The sequence below is a fragment of the Sus scrofa genome, chromosome 5 (genome assembly GCF_000003025.6).
Source record: "Sus scrofa isolate TJ Tabasco breed Duroc chromosome 5, Sscrofa11.1, whole genome shotgun sequence".
Lineage (NCBI taxonomy): Eukaryota > Metazoa > Chordata > Mammalia > Artiodactyla > Suidae > Sus > Sus scrofa.
In genome coordinates, this window is record NC_010447.5 from 91,873,515 (window position 1) to 91,888,011 (window position 14,497).

Below are 14,497 nucleotides of genomic sequence, written 5' to 3' on the forward strand. Positions count from 1 at the left end.
TCCACTTTTAATAATGATAGAACAACTAGCCATACGATCAACTAGGAAACAGAGATTTAGACAACACTATATACTAACTAGACATAACAGTCATCTACAGAACAATCAACCCAACAACAGCAAAACATTCATTCTTTTCAAGTGCACAAGGAACACTCCAGGACATACAATATACCTAGCCACAAAACAGCCCTCAACAAATTGAAAACAACTGAAATCATACATAGTATTTTTCATTACAATGAAATTAAAATAGAAATAAACTACAAATAAAACAGGAAATTCACAAATATATGGATATTAACACTTTCTTAAGAAGAAATGGGTCAATGCAGAAATCTAATAAATGAGTTCAGCAATTATGATAGATTATAAAAATTCAATATATATAAATATTAATTGTATATGTGTATACTAGAAATGAAAAATACAAAAATAGGAGTTCCCATCATGGCTCAGCGGAAATGAATCCGACTAGGAACCACGAGGTTGTGGGTTCAATCCAAGGCCTCACTCAGTGGATTAAGGATCTGGTGCTGCTGCGGGCTGTGGTGTAGTTCGCAGATTTGGCTCAGATCTGGCGTTGCTGTGGCGTGGCGTAGGCTGGCAGCTGTAGCTCTGATTCAACCCCTAGCCTGGGAACCTCCATATGCCGTGGGTGCAGCTCTAAAGAGGGCAAATGACAAAAAAAATTTGTTTTAAATAAATAAATGAAAAATACAAAAATAAAATTAAGAAAAAAGTTTTAGTTATAATAGTCACAAAAATAATAAATTACCTGAAAATAATATTAATAAATGAAGTGCAAAATGTGTATACTAAAAACTATATGTATTATTGAAAGACTTCTGCACTACAAAGGAAACAACAGAGAGAAGAGATTACCTATGGAATGGAAGAAAATATTTGCAAATCACTCATTTAATAAGAGGTTAATTATCAAAATATATACAGAACCCAAGCACAGCAGTAGGAAAAAAAAACCAAATAATTAAAATATTGGCAAAGGAGTTCGAGACATTTTTCAAAAGAAGCCATACAAATGGCAAGCAAGTATGTGAAAAAGACCTCAACAAGACTAATAATAAGGGAAATGCAAATCAAAACCACAATGATATGTCTCTGCACACCTGTTAGAACAACTGTTATCAGAAAGACCAAAGAGGAGTTCCCGTCGTGGCGCAGTGGTTAACGAATCCAACTAGGAAACATGATGTTGCGGGTTTGATCCCTGGCCTTGCTCAGTGGGTTAAGGATCTGGCGTTGCCATGATCGGTGGTGTAGGTCACAGACGAGGCTCAGATCCTGCATTGCTGTGGCTCAGGCGTAGGCTGGCAGCTACAGCTCCGATTAGACCCCTAGCCTGGGAACCTCCATATGCCACTGGAGCGGCCCAAGAAGTGGCAAAAAAGACCAAAAAAAAAACAAAAAAAAAGAAAGACCAAAGATAAGTGTTGGCAAGTTATGTGGTAGAAAGGAAAATTTTGTACACTATTGGTGGGAATGTAAGGTGGTACAGTTATGAAAAAGAGTATGAAGATTCTTCAAAAACATTAAAAATAGAATTACCATATGATCCCACTTCTGGGTATGTGTCCAAGGGAAATGAAAGAAGTATCTTGAACTGATCTGAATCCCATGCTCATGGCGGCACTTTAACAACAGCCAAGATAGAAAAACAACCCAAGTGCCTTTCAGTGGATGAATGGATAAGAAATTATGGCATAGGTATAAAATGAAATATTATTAAGCCTTTAAAAAGAATGAAATCCTGCCATTTGCAACAACATGAATGAACCTGGAGAAAATTATGCCAACTCAAATAAGCCAGACACAGAAAGAAAAATACTGTATGATCTCAACTATGTGTAAAATCTAAGACTCAGAAGCAGACAACAGAATAGTAGTTAACAAGGGCTGGGAGTAGAAGATGGGGGAGATGTTGGGGAAAGGGTACAAAGTTTTAGTTATTCAGGATGGAGTAAGTTCTAGAGATGCAGTGACAGCATCTTGTCACTCCATCCTCAACTCCACTGCCATCTCTTAGGATAACTTCTCACAGTAAGTTCTAGAGATGCGGTGACAGCTCCTTGTCACTCCATCCTCAACTCCACTGCCATCTCTTAGGATAACTTCTCACAGTCACCATCCTTTCTTCTTAGTTCACATAATTTTTGAAAATAATTTGTCTTCTTTAAATTTGTTTTGTCATCTTATATTCCCATTACTGATGCGGTGACAGCATATTACCGTAGCAAGTAATACTGTGTTGACAGTAGATCTCTAGTGTTCTCACCAGACACATACACAAAAGGTAACTATGTAAAGTGATGAAAATGTTAATTGGCTTGATTGTGGGAACCATTCCACAATGCATACCTAAATCAAATCATTATGCTGTATGCCTTAAATACATACAATTTTTGTCAATTATACCTTAATAAAGCTGAGGAGAAAGAACTCTAAATAAATATATTCAATAAGCTTTTTTTTATTATTATTTTAGGGCTGCACTTGTGGCACCTGGAAGTCCCTGGCTAGGGGGTCAAATAGGAGCTACAGCTCCTGGCCCATGCCACAGCCATATCATCACCAGATCTGAGCTGCATCTGTGACCTACACCACAGTTTACAGCACCACCAGATCCTTAACCCACTGAGTGAGGCCAGGGATTAAACCCGCATCCTCATGGATACTAGTCAGGCTTGTTATCACTGAGCCACAACAGGAACTTCCTCAATAAAGCTATTTTTAAAAATCTAGTTCTAGGCCTTGGCCAGATCTATATCTTCCTCCTATTTGATCACTTTCTCCCTCACTTCACTTTGGCCATGTTGACTTTTTTCCTGTTCTTGAATGTTCCATGCTAGTTGCTCAGAATTTGAACCTGGTGTTCTCTCTGCCCGAGACATTCTTACTTTGGGTCCTCCTATGTCCATGGCTCCTTGTCACTCCATCCTCAACTCCACTGCCATCTCTTAGGATAACTTCTCACAGTCACCATCCTTTCTTCTTAGTTCACATAATTTTTGAAAATAATTTGTCTTCTTTAAATTGTTTTGTCATCTTATATTCCCATTACTGAAGTGCATGCTCCATAAGGACAAGCATGTCTATTACGTTGATCAATTGAATCCCATTGCTTAGAAAGCGCTTGATGTATAATAATCACATACCATGCATTTTTTTTCAAAGAGAGAGAAGGAATGAAAGTAAAAACAGGGTGAAGGAAAATAGATATTATTAATCAATACTAATAATATATCTGTCTAATAATTTATTTTAATCTATTTTAGAATAACAACATTCTGGAGATGCATGAAGATACCTTCTGCAATGTTAAAAATTTGACTTATATTCGTAAGGCACTAGAGGATATCCGACTGGATGGAAACCCTATCAATCTCAGCAAAACTCCTCAAGCATATATGTGCCTACCTCGTTTGCCTGTTGGGAGCCTTGTCTAATTTCAGATGATGGTTAGCATTAGGATGCTTCCTATAACAGAACAATTCTTATTGTTCTCTTCAAAAAGAAAACTCAGCATGATACTTTCAAAATGTGTTCTGAAAGATGATATAATTACATAAAATACAGCTAAAAGTTTTAACAGAATACCAGTTTAGTATCATTAAAAAAACACCCAATAAATCAAGAATAAACCAAAAGATATAAAGAGCAAAACTAAAAGATAGAAAATATTTCACAGATATTTCTTATAAATCACATGTAATATGCAAGTTTTAGAGATTCACAGCTTATATAATATTAAATTAATCATATAATAAAAATTAAAAATTAACACCTTTAGGTATATTGCCAAGATTTAGTTGTTTTAAATAAACTTTTCAATTCTTTTCTTTTCACTAAAGCATGTTTCTGTTTTTAAATTCCTTAAGGAAAATGAAGAAATGAATAAAAATATTTGAAAATTATAATGGCCTTGTGGGAAAATAGTCATTATAATCACAACATGCAAATAATCATAACAAAAACACACATAGCTTTGGTTGTTGAATAATATGTTAACAATTTAATTTCTGCCAACTCATTTTTGACCTTTTCTAAACCAACTAGTTACTTGGCATATTCTTGTGCCCATCCAAAAAATAAATAAAATAAAATACAGAAAATAGAAAATATAGGCAAGGATATGAAAAGGACAGTAGGGAAGAGGTTAAGAATACCTTCTAGAGGAGTTCCCATCATGGCTCAGCCGAAATGGATCTGACTAGAATCCATGAGGACGCAGATTGGATCCCTGACCTTGCCCAGTGGGTTAAGGATCCAGCATGGCCCTGAGCTATGATGTAGGTCGTAGATGCAGCTCGAATCCTGTGCTGCTGTGGCTGTGGTGGCATAGGCCGACAGCTGTAGCTCTGATTCGACCCCTAGCCTGGGAAACTCCATATGCTACAGGTGTGGCCCTAAAAAGACAAAACAGAATACCCTCTAGAGAAAGTTGATCTTTCTGAGATGTGTGATAATAGCACAGGCACGTGGTTAAAAACTGAAAGATAACAAAAGAGTGTACAATGAAAGTGAATTCCCTTCCAGCAGCAAACCCGAGTACCACTCCTTAGAAACAGTCAACGGTTTCTTGCATACTCTTATCAACTTTTCCATGAGACACAAAACCTTGTATATAAATAATTTACCCTCTTTTATACAAATATGTATGGGTAAATGCTTCAGGTATATGCATATCACCATTATGGATGTATCAGTACATGTAAACATGTATTTTTAAGCACAAAAAATAATCACTATTCTGAACCTTGCTTGCTTCGCCCAAAAGATTTCTTGGTGATTTTTGCCATATCAGCACATACAGCTCTACTGATTCTGAAAACCGCATGTCAGCCCATGACACATACGTATATTACTATAATAGGAACCAACTCATGGACGCATTATGTGTATCAGGCATCTACGAAGGTGTTCTGCATGTATTAATTCCCAGCATCCTAGGAGCTGGGGATTGCAATGACTCTTCCAAGTCACAGATCAGAGGGAGAGCTGAAATAACTTGTCCTGGGTTAAGACTGACTCCAAAGGCCTATTCTAGTCCATCCTGCTTCAAAGACCATGGACAGGCCTTTTCCCTGTTTTGTAATATAAGGAAACGGTGTACAGACTCGACAGAGAAGCCGTTACGAACTCAATGTTTATTCGCTCCCAATTTCATGTTGAAGCTCTAACCTCCAAGGTGATGACGCTTTGAGACAGGCCTTTTGGGAGTTTAATTAGGGCTAGATGAGGTCATGAGGTAGAGCCCTCATGATGGGATTAGTGGCCGCATAAGAAGAGGAGGGAAAAGAACGTGTGTGTGTGTGTGTGTGTGTGTGTGTGTGTGTGTGTACTAAAGAAAGGCCACGTGAAGACCTTACAAGAAGCCCCATCTGCAAGCTAGGAGGAGAGCTCCCACCAGAAACCAAAGCAACCAAGACCTTGATTGTGGACTTTCTACCCTCCAAAACTGTGAGAGAGAAAATTCTACTGTTTAAGCCACCCAGGCTATGGAGTTTGTTATGGAAACAGACTAATATAGATACCAAGCTCAGTGTTATCTTTTTTGTATGCCACAGTGGCTTCCAAGCGGCCAAAGGCCTTCGAGTCACATTCAAGGAAACATTTCTGGGGTCTAAAGAAGTCTTCCAGCAAGGATAAAGATGACCCCAGCAGGCAGGGCTGACAACTCACTAGACATAGCAGGAACAGTGCCTGGGGCCAGAGATAATTTTAGGAACTTTGCATGTTTTCTTTTTGACAGAAAACTAATTATAATATTAATAAACACACAATAAAGAATCCAGCCTGGATTATATTCGTCTTTACAGCAACAAGACATAAACTCTAATTTTCATTTTTTAATGGAGAAAAGGGCCCATGCATTTATAATGCCCTGCCTATCTAAACTACCAATGATCTCAGATCTCCCCACAAATGACATGAAATACCTCTTTGTCCTCCCACCCTTCTCAGGACTCCATCATTACAACATCATGAGGGGTAGGGCAGGGAGTTGCAGCAAAACAAACAAGAAAGAGAGTCATAGGGTCTGTTATAGGGTCAGTAAAATTTTCAAGTGGTGATAGTGAATAATACATACACAGAGTACTATTATGAATATAAAATTCACATCCTTCTCTTTAAATCTGCAGCAATATTGCCTTGGTAGTCATCTCATTACAAAGTTAACTTTCTCGTCATAATTTGCTTAAATATTAGGATAATGCATAAATGGAAAATATCACGTGGTGTCCTCTGGTGTGAAACATGACTCACTAAACTGCGAACTAACCCACAACTTCTCAAATTATAAAGAGAAAGCAAGGAGTCATTTTTTTTTTTTTTCTGGCTGTGGCAATGCTTGATCTCAGTTCCCAAATCAAGGATTGAAACCAGACTGCACACAGGTGAAAAAGCCGAGTTCTAACCATTAGGCCACAGGGAACTCAGCAGTGAGTCATTGTGAATCTCTTTATCTCACTTTCAAAAAGTCAGTAAGGTTTAATTCCTTGTATTTAGCTTTGTAACCACTAGGTGGTGGTGACCTCTTTGGTTTTAAATTACACCTCGGGGTGGAAAAAGGCAGGTTTTCGAGAGTGCATAAAATGAGTTCTATTTACTTTTTGTACATCCTGACGCTGTACTGGCTACAAAAACATTCTTTGCATCTCATTTCTCTGACCGAATGTATCAGATACATTCAAATTTCTCTAAAGAATTTTATTTACAAGTTTAATTAGCTGAGGTTTACTTTCCATAAGCCAATCAAAAAATACTAAAATCTAATAAATATACCTAATTTCACCACACTAGAGTAAAAGAATAATTAATATTGGCAACCTGGATTAATTTAAATAAGGCATTTTTGATGAAACATTTTTTTATAAAGTATCTAACTTCACACAGTTTCTTTTGTATAAGGACGTCAACTGACTGAATTCTGAATGTTACTACTGCCATCAAGTGTTAGAATTCACTCTTTTCAAGTCACCCAAATGCACAAAAACTAACACCAAGACTGCAGTTTTCAATTTAACAACATAATGCTCTGAAAAAACATAAAGCAGAACAAAACCCATGCTGTCATAAGCACTTGTCAGCATTTCAAAATACAGCAATATCATTAAACTCTCCCCAAGGTGTAACCACATCATATAAAGGACACATTTTACTACATTTACTTGAAGTGGGTGGTAGACAGACTCTAAGATGACCCCCAACGATTCCCTGCCTCCTGGTATTCATGCCTTTGCGTAAGCCTCTCTCCTTCAGAGCTGGTAGGATGGGCCTTGCTTCTAACCAATAGGATTTGTCAGAGGTGATGGAGGTCACAAAGTCAAACAAGCCCCCTGATTATGATACGCGTGTGTGTGTGTGAGTAAGAGAGAGAAAAATTGTGCCAGGAAGCACTAAGGAGATGCTCTGGACTGGCTTGATGGAGGGAGTAGCCATGTGGGCGAACCCATGGCAGGGATCTCTGGTCAGCCTCTAGGAAGGCCCATTGTCCTCTACGACCGGCATGTTTCAAAACCTGTAGGTAGGCCTCCTCCAGCCAACAGGTAGCTAAAAGGAGGGGCCCTCAGTTCTACAGCCGCAAGAAACAAATTCTGCCAATAATAGGAATAATCTTGGGAATAAAATGCTCCTGAATTGAGCTCCAGGATAAGAACCCAAACGACCAAAGGCTGTGATCACAACCCAGGGAGACTCTGAGCAGAAGACACAACTAAGTTGTCCCTGGATCCCAGACCCTTGGAAACTCTGAGACAACAAAGGTATGTTGTTTAAGTAACTGCATTTGTGGGATTTTTATGTAGCAATATAAATGAATGCAGTACATAAAAACATGGTTGCTGTATTTTAATGCTGAATCAAAACATTTCATTTTGCAGTATGTGAAGAGTGTGGGTCAATTTTTAAAGTCTTAAAAATTTCTTAATTGCATGTCTGACAGTGGTGTTTAACATGTTCTGGTGCTAATTTTCTTGGGTGAATTACCAGGATATGAGTAATCTGTATTACAGTGTCAAACTATTGAAAAAAAAATCACATTTCTCTTAAGAAGAAGAGTGAGGCAAAACAACCCTGCAATAATGTTTTTTTAAGAGGAAGAATAAATATGAAAGTTGTAATATTTCACCATGAAAAATTGTGTAAAGCCACTCTTATTTGCATAAGGTTTACACCATGATAAAAAGAAATGTCCTTGATTATCCGTGAGTTAATCTTTCTTTCAACAAAGAAGAAGTCGATGGGAATTTCACAACAGGAACATGTTCAATTCCTAGAGCTCTTAATTAAAACTCAGTATCGTATACCACATATGTTCTTAGAAAAATAAATTTGGACTATCACCACACTGCCTCAGGCTACACAGATCAGGGGGTGAGCCACCACAAAATGTGTGAGTCTACCTCCAAAAAGGGACACTGGAGACTAAAAATGTCAGCATTCTGCACTTGGAGTCAAGTAGGTTCCTCTCTTCAGCAAACCACAGAGCAAATGAACTTGAATGAAGCCTGCAGAGTCTATGGGTCCCACAGCAAAGGGTGGAGCGCTGATCCAAGAACTCCCATACTGTTCTCAATTTGCAACAGGAGAGCATAAAGGAACTTTGCAAGCATCAGGCTTCCCCCACTTTGCTTCTCTGTCATTTTATGGGTGCTTGTGCAGACTCAGGTTCCATTTTGCACAATTACACTCACCACAGGAAGGTAATAAAGGGACAGATATACTCAATGGTTTTCTGTAGGATCACGGCTGGTAGCACTTTCTCGACATTTTCCAAAAGTGGGACAAGAAAGGGACACATGCATGGGGATGTCTATTTTCACATCAGGCACAGGGTTAGTTATCTTTACATATACTGTACCATGGTCTTTAAATGTCCCAAAGCACATAAACATAACAATGACGACAGGTCACACTTAGTGAGTGCTCAGAGGGTACTTGTGCTAAGAGCTTTATTTTCAATCCTTAATACAACTCCACAGAACAGGTACTATATACTTAGGGTATGGGTAAGGAACTGGAGGCTTCCAGAGGTTAATAATGGGTGAGCTGAGCTTGAAGTACCTCTATTTTTTAATAGACTTTGTACTTTGGTAGCAGTTTTAAATTCATAGCCAAAGTGAGCAGAAGGCACAGAGATTTCCCCATGTACCCACCCTCCCCAGAGCCTCCCACATCATCTCATCCCACACAGGGTGGCACATTTGTTAACTAATGAACCTAAGTTGGCACGTCATTATCACCAAAAGTCCATAGTGTCCATTAGAGGTCACTCTTGATGTTGTCCCCTCTAAAGATTTGGACAAATGTATAACTGCGTGGATCCGCCCTATAGTATCAGTCAGGGTAGGCTCTTATCTATTTAAATCAAAGCCCATGGCATCACTTAGATCTGGAATCTAATATACGGCACAAATGAAGCTTCCACAGAAAAGAAAATCATGGACTTGGAGAATAGACTTGTGGTTGCCAAGGGGGAGGGTGGGATGGATGGGGTGCTTGGGGTTCATAGATGCAGACTACTGCCTTTGGAATGGATTAGCAATGAGATCCTCCTGTGTAGAACTGGCAACTATGTCTGGTCACTTATGATAGAGCAAAATAATATGAGACAAAAGAAGGTATACATGTATGTGTGACTGGGTCAGCATGCTGTACAGCAGAAAACGGACAGAACACTATAAATCAGACACAATGGAAAAAAAAAATCATTGTATAAAAAAAAATCAAAGCCCATATCCTAACTATAATACTATAAAGACTCCCAAGTTACCACTGTCTGGTTCACTAAAGGAAAAACGTAATTGGCATACTAGCATTCTTAAGAGCAAATCCACTGTATACATCCTGGTAATGTTTAGTCAATAGGAATTTGATTACAATTGAATTTGATGACAATTATTACAATAATATTACAATTAGAACGTCTTGCCCATACAGATTCCTTGCATGCATCACCAGAGTCCTATTTAAGGAGTTTGGGCAGGGTAGTCAGTAATCTCATTAAGGATTTGGGCTTTGAGGTCAAATAGGCTTGGGTTTAAACATCAGCCCTTCAGTTCATCGGCCGCGCCTTGGGTAAATTAATTTCTCAGCTTCCTAACCCATGAGATGTGGTAACAGTGCCTACCTCACAGTGTAGCTGTGAGTCCACCTGCGTGCAGTCAGCACCCGCAATAAATATCTGCCCGTCTTGTTTCATGTATGATCTAACGGAGCTCCAAGAGTTAGAAGAGTGGACACCAGCCCCAAGGTAAGGAGTGGGGCCCACTTTTCTGACTTTTAGGGGCTTTCTCTCTACCCCTCGCCTCCCCCACCCTCGCCCCAAGATGCAGGGCATTGTTTTTCAACAGGCAAGCTCCCCCACAACCCTCGTCTCCAGATCCAGCCAAAGGTCCCTCTCCTCCAACCCCGCCCCTCAAGGAGACGCGAAGGGTTCAAGTTCACGGCCTCAAGCGTTTCCTAACAAGCGCAGTACCACCCAGCCTCCCGCCCTCTCAGCCTCCTTCAAATGCTGCGTCACAAGCCCCCTGAGAACGTTCACGGGGCACCTCGTTCCAGCCGGAACCCCACCTCCACGCACTGGGAGAACGACCTCGACTCCAATTGGCTGTCTCCCAGGGCAACCAAGGATGCAGTGGGCACGCGGGGGCTCCGGCCGGTATTTAAAGGCTGCCGCTGCCCGCGCCGCTTCAGTCTGGCCAGGACGGAGACGGTGAAGCACCTGGGTTGAGAGGGAGCAGCAAGGTAACGCGCAACCCCTGCCTCCCCAGTCCCAGCCCGCGCCTCCGTCGAGGCGGGTGTGTGTGGGACCCGGGAGCGGGTCTCACTGAGCGTCGCCCACCAACACCTTCCTCCCCGACCATCCTTTACCCAGCCCCAGTCCCACCAATTTACCTGGGAGAGACAACCCGGGTGCGAAGGACCAGAGACTACGCGGAAGAGCGATTGAGAGAGCAGAGAAGAGGGGTCCTTTGAGAAAAAAAGGTGTCATCCCAGTGGCAGGCACGTGGTGCTGCAAAGGGAGAGGAGGCCCTTTAGACCGTCAGATCTGGCCAACCTTGATGACAGCTTCTAGGAGGCTTTTGTTTAGACCTCTCGGAGCTCCCTGAACCATGACCCAGACCCTTGACACAAGAGAGGACCCTCTTAACCTGGGCGGCGGCTGGTCATCCTCGGCCCCATTACGCACCTGGTCTTCCTGCCATCGAAGGCGCAGGGGAGCCCCGATTTACAAGCGGCGGCACCACTATGGTCCCAAGGCGAGTATGAGCCCCCGTGGAAACAGCAGAAGCAACAGCACGGCCCAGGCCCTTGGTTCCATCCACCCCGACGTCCCTCTTGGGCCGTGTATTCTAATTGGGGGCGTTGGGGAGGGCCCTGGCGTCCACCTCCTGCAAGATTCCGAAAGCCGCCTGGCCGAGTGCAAGTGATACGGGTGTACGGCCTGCACCCACTCTGTCTCTGCTGCTGTTCCTGCTGGCGCGGCCCCTGGAACCCCGGCTGGGCGAGGCCCCCGGGCAGGAAGAAGCGCTGGGGCCGCCGGGGCCGCGGCCTGCGCCGCCACTCTCGCCGCTCCTTCCCCAGGAGACCCCCCGTGGATCTGAGCACGCTGCTGCGTCCAGTCAACCTGTATGGGTGGCGGGCACCTGGCATGCGGGCGCCCAAGAACACCACCCAGTTCATCATGAACCAGATCTATGAGGACATGCGGCAGCAGGAGAAGCTGGAGCGCCAGCAGGAGGCGCTGCGGGCGCAGCAGGCCCAGGCAGGAGGCACGGCCTCCCCTCCGGTTCCTTCGGAAACGATGCCCCCCCTAGCGGTGGCGAGGAAGATGCGGCGCAGCAGGAACCTCTGTATAGCTTCGCGCAGAATCCCTCTCTCGTCTTCAGTCCTGACCCGGAGGAGGAAGACCAGTCTCCTCCACAGCTAGTGGAGGAGGAAGAGGGAGAGGAGAAAAATGATGACGAAGAGGAGTGTGACGAGGAGGAGGGTGATGGCAAGGAGCTGGAGAGCGAGGAGGAGGAGGAGGAGGATGAAGAGGCAGAGGCCAAAGATGAAGAGGAGATGGAAGAGGCTGACTATGTGCAGGCGGGGGAAGAAGAGGAGGAGGAGGAGGAGGAAGAGACAGAAGAGGAAGAGGAGGGGCTGGAGGAGGATGAGCAGAGAGAGGAAGAGAATCATTTGCCTCTGGAAATGCCTTTATCAATCCTAGTGGGGGCTGAAGAAGAGAGAGAGAAGTTTATAAACTGTACTATTTAAGCCCCACACAGATAATCCCCAAAGTGCCACAGGAAGGTCTCCTCATGCTGCAGGACATTAACTGTTAGACATCAGGAAGGGATTGAGGAATGGGATGGAACTGATTTGAAGCTAAAATGAATTAGCTTATTAACTAATTACAAAGTGAGTTCCATTAATAAACATATCTATGTAAACCCCTTCTTTGGCCATTATAAAATGTTTAAAAATTGGTGTGTTTGTGTATGACTATGGGAGGGGGAAGGGGAGCTCTCAAATATAATTTAACTGGAAATGATTAAAGGCCAAATATTTTATTACTACAGTTCGAATATGTTCATATGGTGTTTCTCCTTCTAGATGGTCGAATTTTTTTTTCTTTCTAATTCTGGCAATGCTGAAGATGTTACTTCTTATAAAAATTTTATACATCTTAATGAGCCTGGAATCTACAGTTGTTTTGACAGTTACATGCCTAAGAAGCATGCGTCCTGTCTATTGAATGTCCATCAGTGCTGTTAACATGCTAGCTGACCATTTTACGATGTATATTTTAATATTTTTTCTTAAAGATTTTCCGCCTTCAGAGTTCATTTTTGAGGGTTGTATTTTGGTAACCCCATTTGCAGTCTCTTGTGGCATTGCTCATTTATATTCCTTGTTCCACAGTGCTATGGATCTTCCTCAGAAGATCATGAAGTTGCTTCTGTGGAACTGGTTATCTGCCATGGCCTCAACAATCCATAAATCCATGCATGGAGAGGATTCCCCATGGTCAGAAGTCAACTTGCACACCTAGTTAAAATCCAAGGTAACTGCAAACAGTGGAACAGAGCTTAAATTTGAAGCCTTGTTCCTGGATATATTCCTTGTCATAAGTTCACAGGAATAATAATAATAGGCTTTGCAGAATGGATTTTTTAAAAAGATGATTGGCCTTTTGGGGGTGGAATATCTTTTTTTAAAAAATTTATTTCCCAGTTTTTTCCTTATAAGGGAGAGTAACATATGCTTAAATGTAAGCCTGCATGAGCTAGTTTCTAATGTCTAAATTACCTATGGAGAATTCATCACGAGAAATAACAGCTTTTATTCAGACATTTTGAGGAAGTAATACATTTTTTTCTTGGGCCCTTAATTCTCATAACTTAACAAAGGTTCCAGTATATTTCCAGAATATCCCTAGAGGCATAATTTGAGCCTGGCTCCTCAAAAATTACATCTTTTGACAAACTGTACATCCAAGTATAGTTTGAATCACAATTCAGTATTTATTTAGTGAAGAGAAGACTGTGGTGATATCTTACCTGGATGCTGATCTTATTGCAGCTTTTGGGGTGATAACCCTAAGCTGCTAAAAAAATAAATAATAAAAGAATTAAAGTGTTAAATCCTCTGCTTCTCACTTATTTTTTTAAAACATCAGACCTCTTATTCAGCAATACTTCAGTGGCCAACAGGATGGACATAAGAAAAACTAACACCAAGTGTACGAATTTTTTTTTTTTTTTTTTTTTTTTGCTTTTTAGGGCCACATATGGAAGTTCCCAGGCTAGGGGTTGAATCAGAGCTACAGCTGCTGGCCTGTGCCACAGCCACAGCCACAGCAACATGGGGTCCAAGCCACGTCTGTGACATACACCACAGCTCACGGCAATGCCAGATCCTTGACCCACTGAGCGAGGCCAGGGACTGAACCTGCATTCTCATGGATCCTAGTCAGGTTTGTTAACCACTGAGCCATGACGGGAACTCCCAAAGGGCAGGATTTTTAAAATGACACCAAACACTCCAAATGAGAGCAGTGAATAACAAAACATTTAATTATACTCTTAAGAAATCACTGCTTTCTGCAATATGCAATTTTTGGGTGACCTATACAAGTAGTTTAAAATTGGCCACCCATGTGCATTGTTAATATGTAGAGGGAAACCAAGAATCCTGCTGCTGATATTGATTAATTAGTCCTTACAAGTCCTAGTCCAAAACTCCATTATCAAAAATACTCAATCATGAAGTCTCAAGTAGATTCTCATTAAAGAAACACTTTCCTAAAGGAAAACACAGTCATATCTGGACCATTCTCAAGTTATTCCTACCAAAGATTCCACTTTTACATTACCAAGTTCAGAACACATTCATTGCCTCACATGCACAAGACCTTATCCACTAGTCATTGTAAGGGATGCAAATGTGAGCAGTTTACTGTGGGCAGAGGGATCCAAAGGCCAGG

The 14,497-nt window shown here is 41.6% G+C and overlaps 2 protein-coding genes across 3 annotated transcripts in view; both read left to right on the forward strand.

The window, feature by feature from the left end:
• The window catches only part of EPYC (epiphycan), a 40,108-nt gene extending 35,843 nt beyond the window's left edge, over positions 1-4,265 (forward strand). For both annotated transcript variants that reach the window (XM_021093030.1, XM_021093029.1), the window contains exon 6: positions 3,297-4,265. In XM_021093030.1, the coding sequence (XP_020948689.1) occupies positions 3,297-3,467 (171 nt within the window). In that variant the 3' untranslated portion in view covers positions 3,468-4,265. The remainder of the gene's footprint in view (positions 1-3,296) is intronic.
• On the forward strand, positions 10,491-12,766 carry CCER1 (coiled-coil glutamate rich protein 1). The gene is given in 4 exon segments (XM_003126728.4): positions 10,491-11,283; positions 11,286-11,813; positions 11,816-12,277; positions 12,280-12,766. Coding segments are annotated over 4 exon segments (1,209 nt in total). The 5' UTR covers positions 10,491-11,138; the 3' UTR covers positions 12,354-12,766.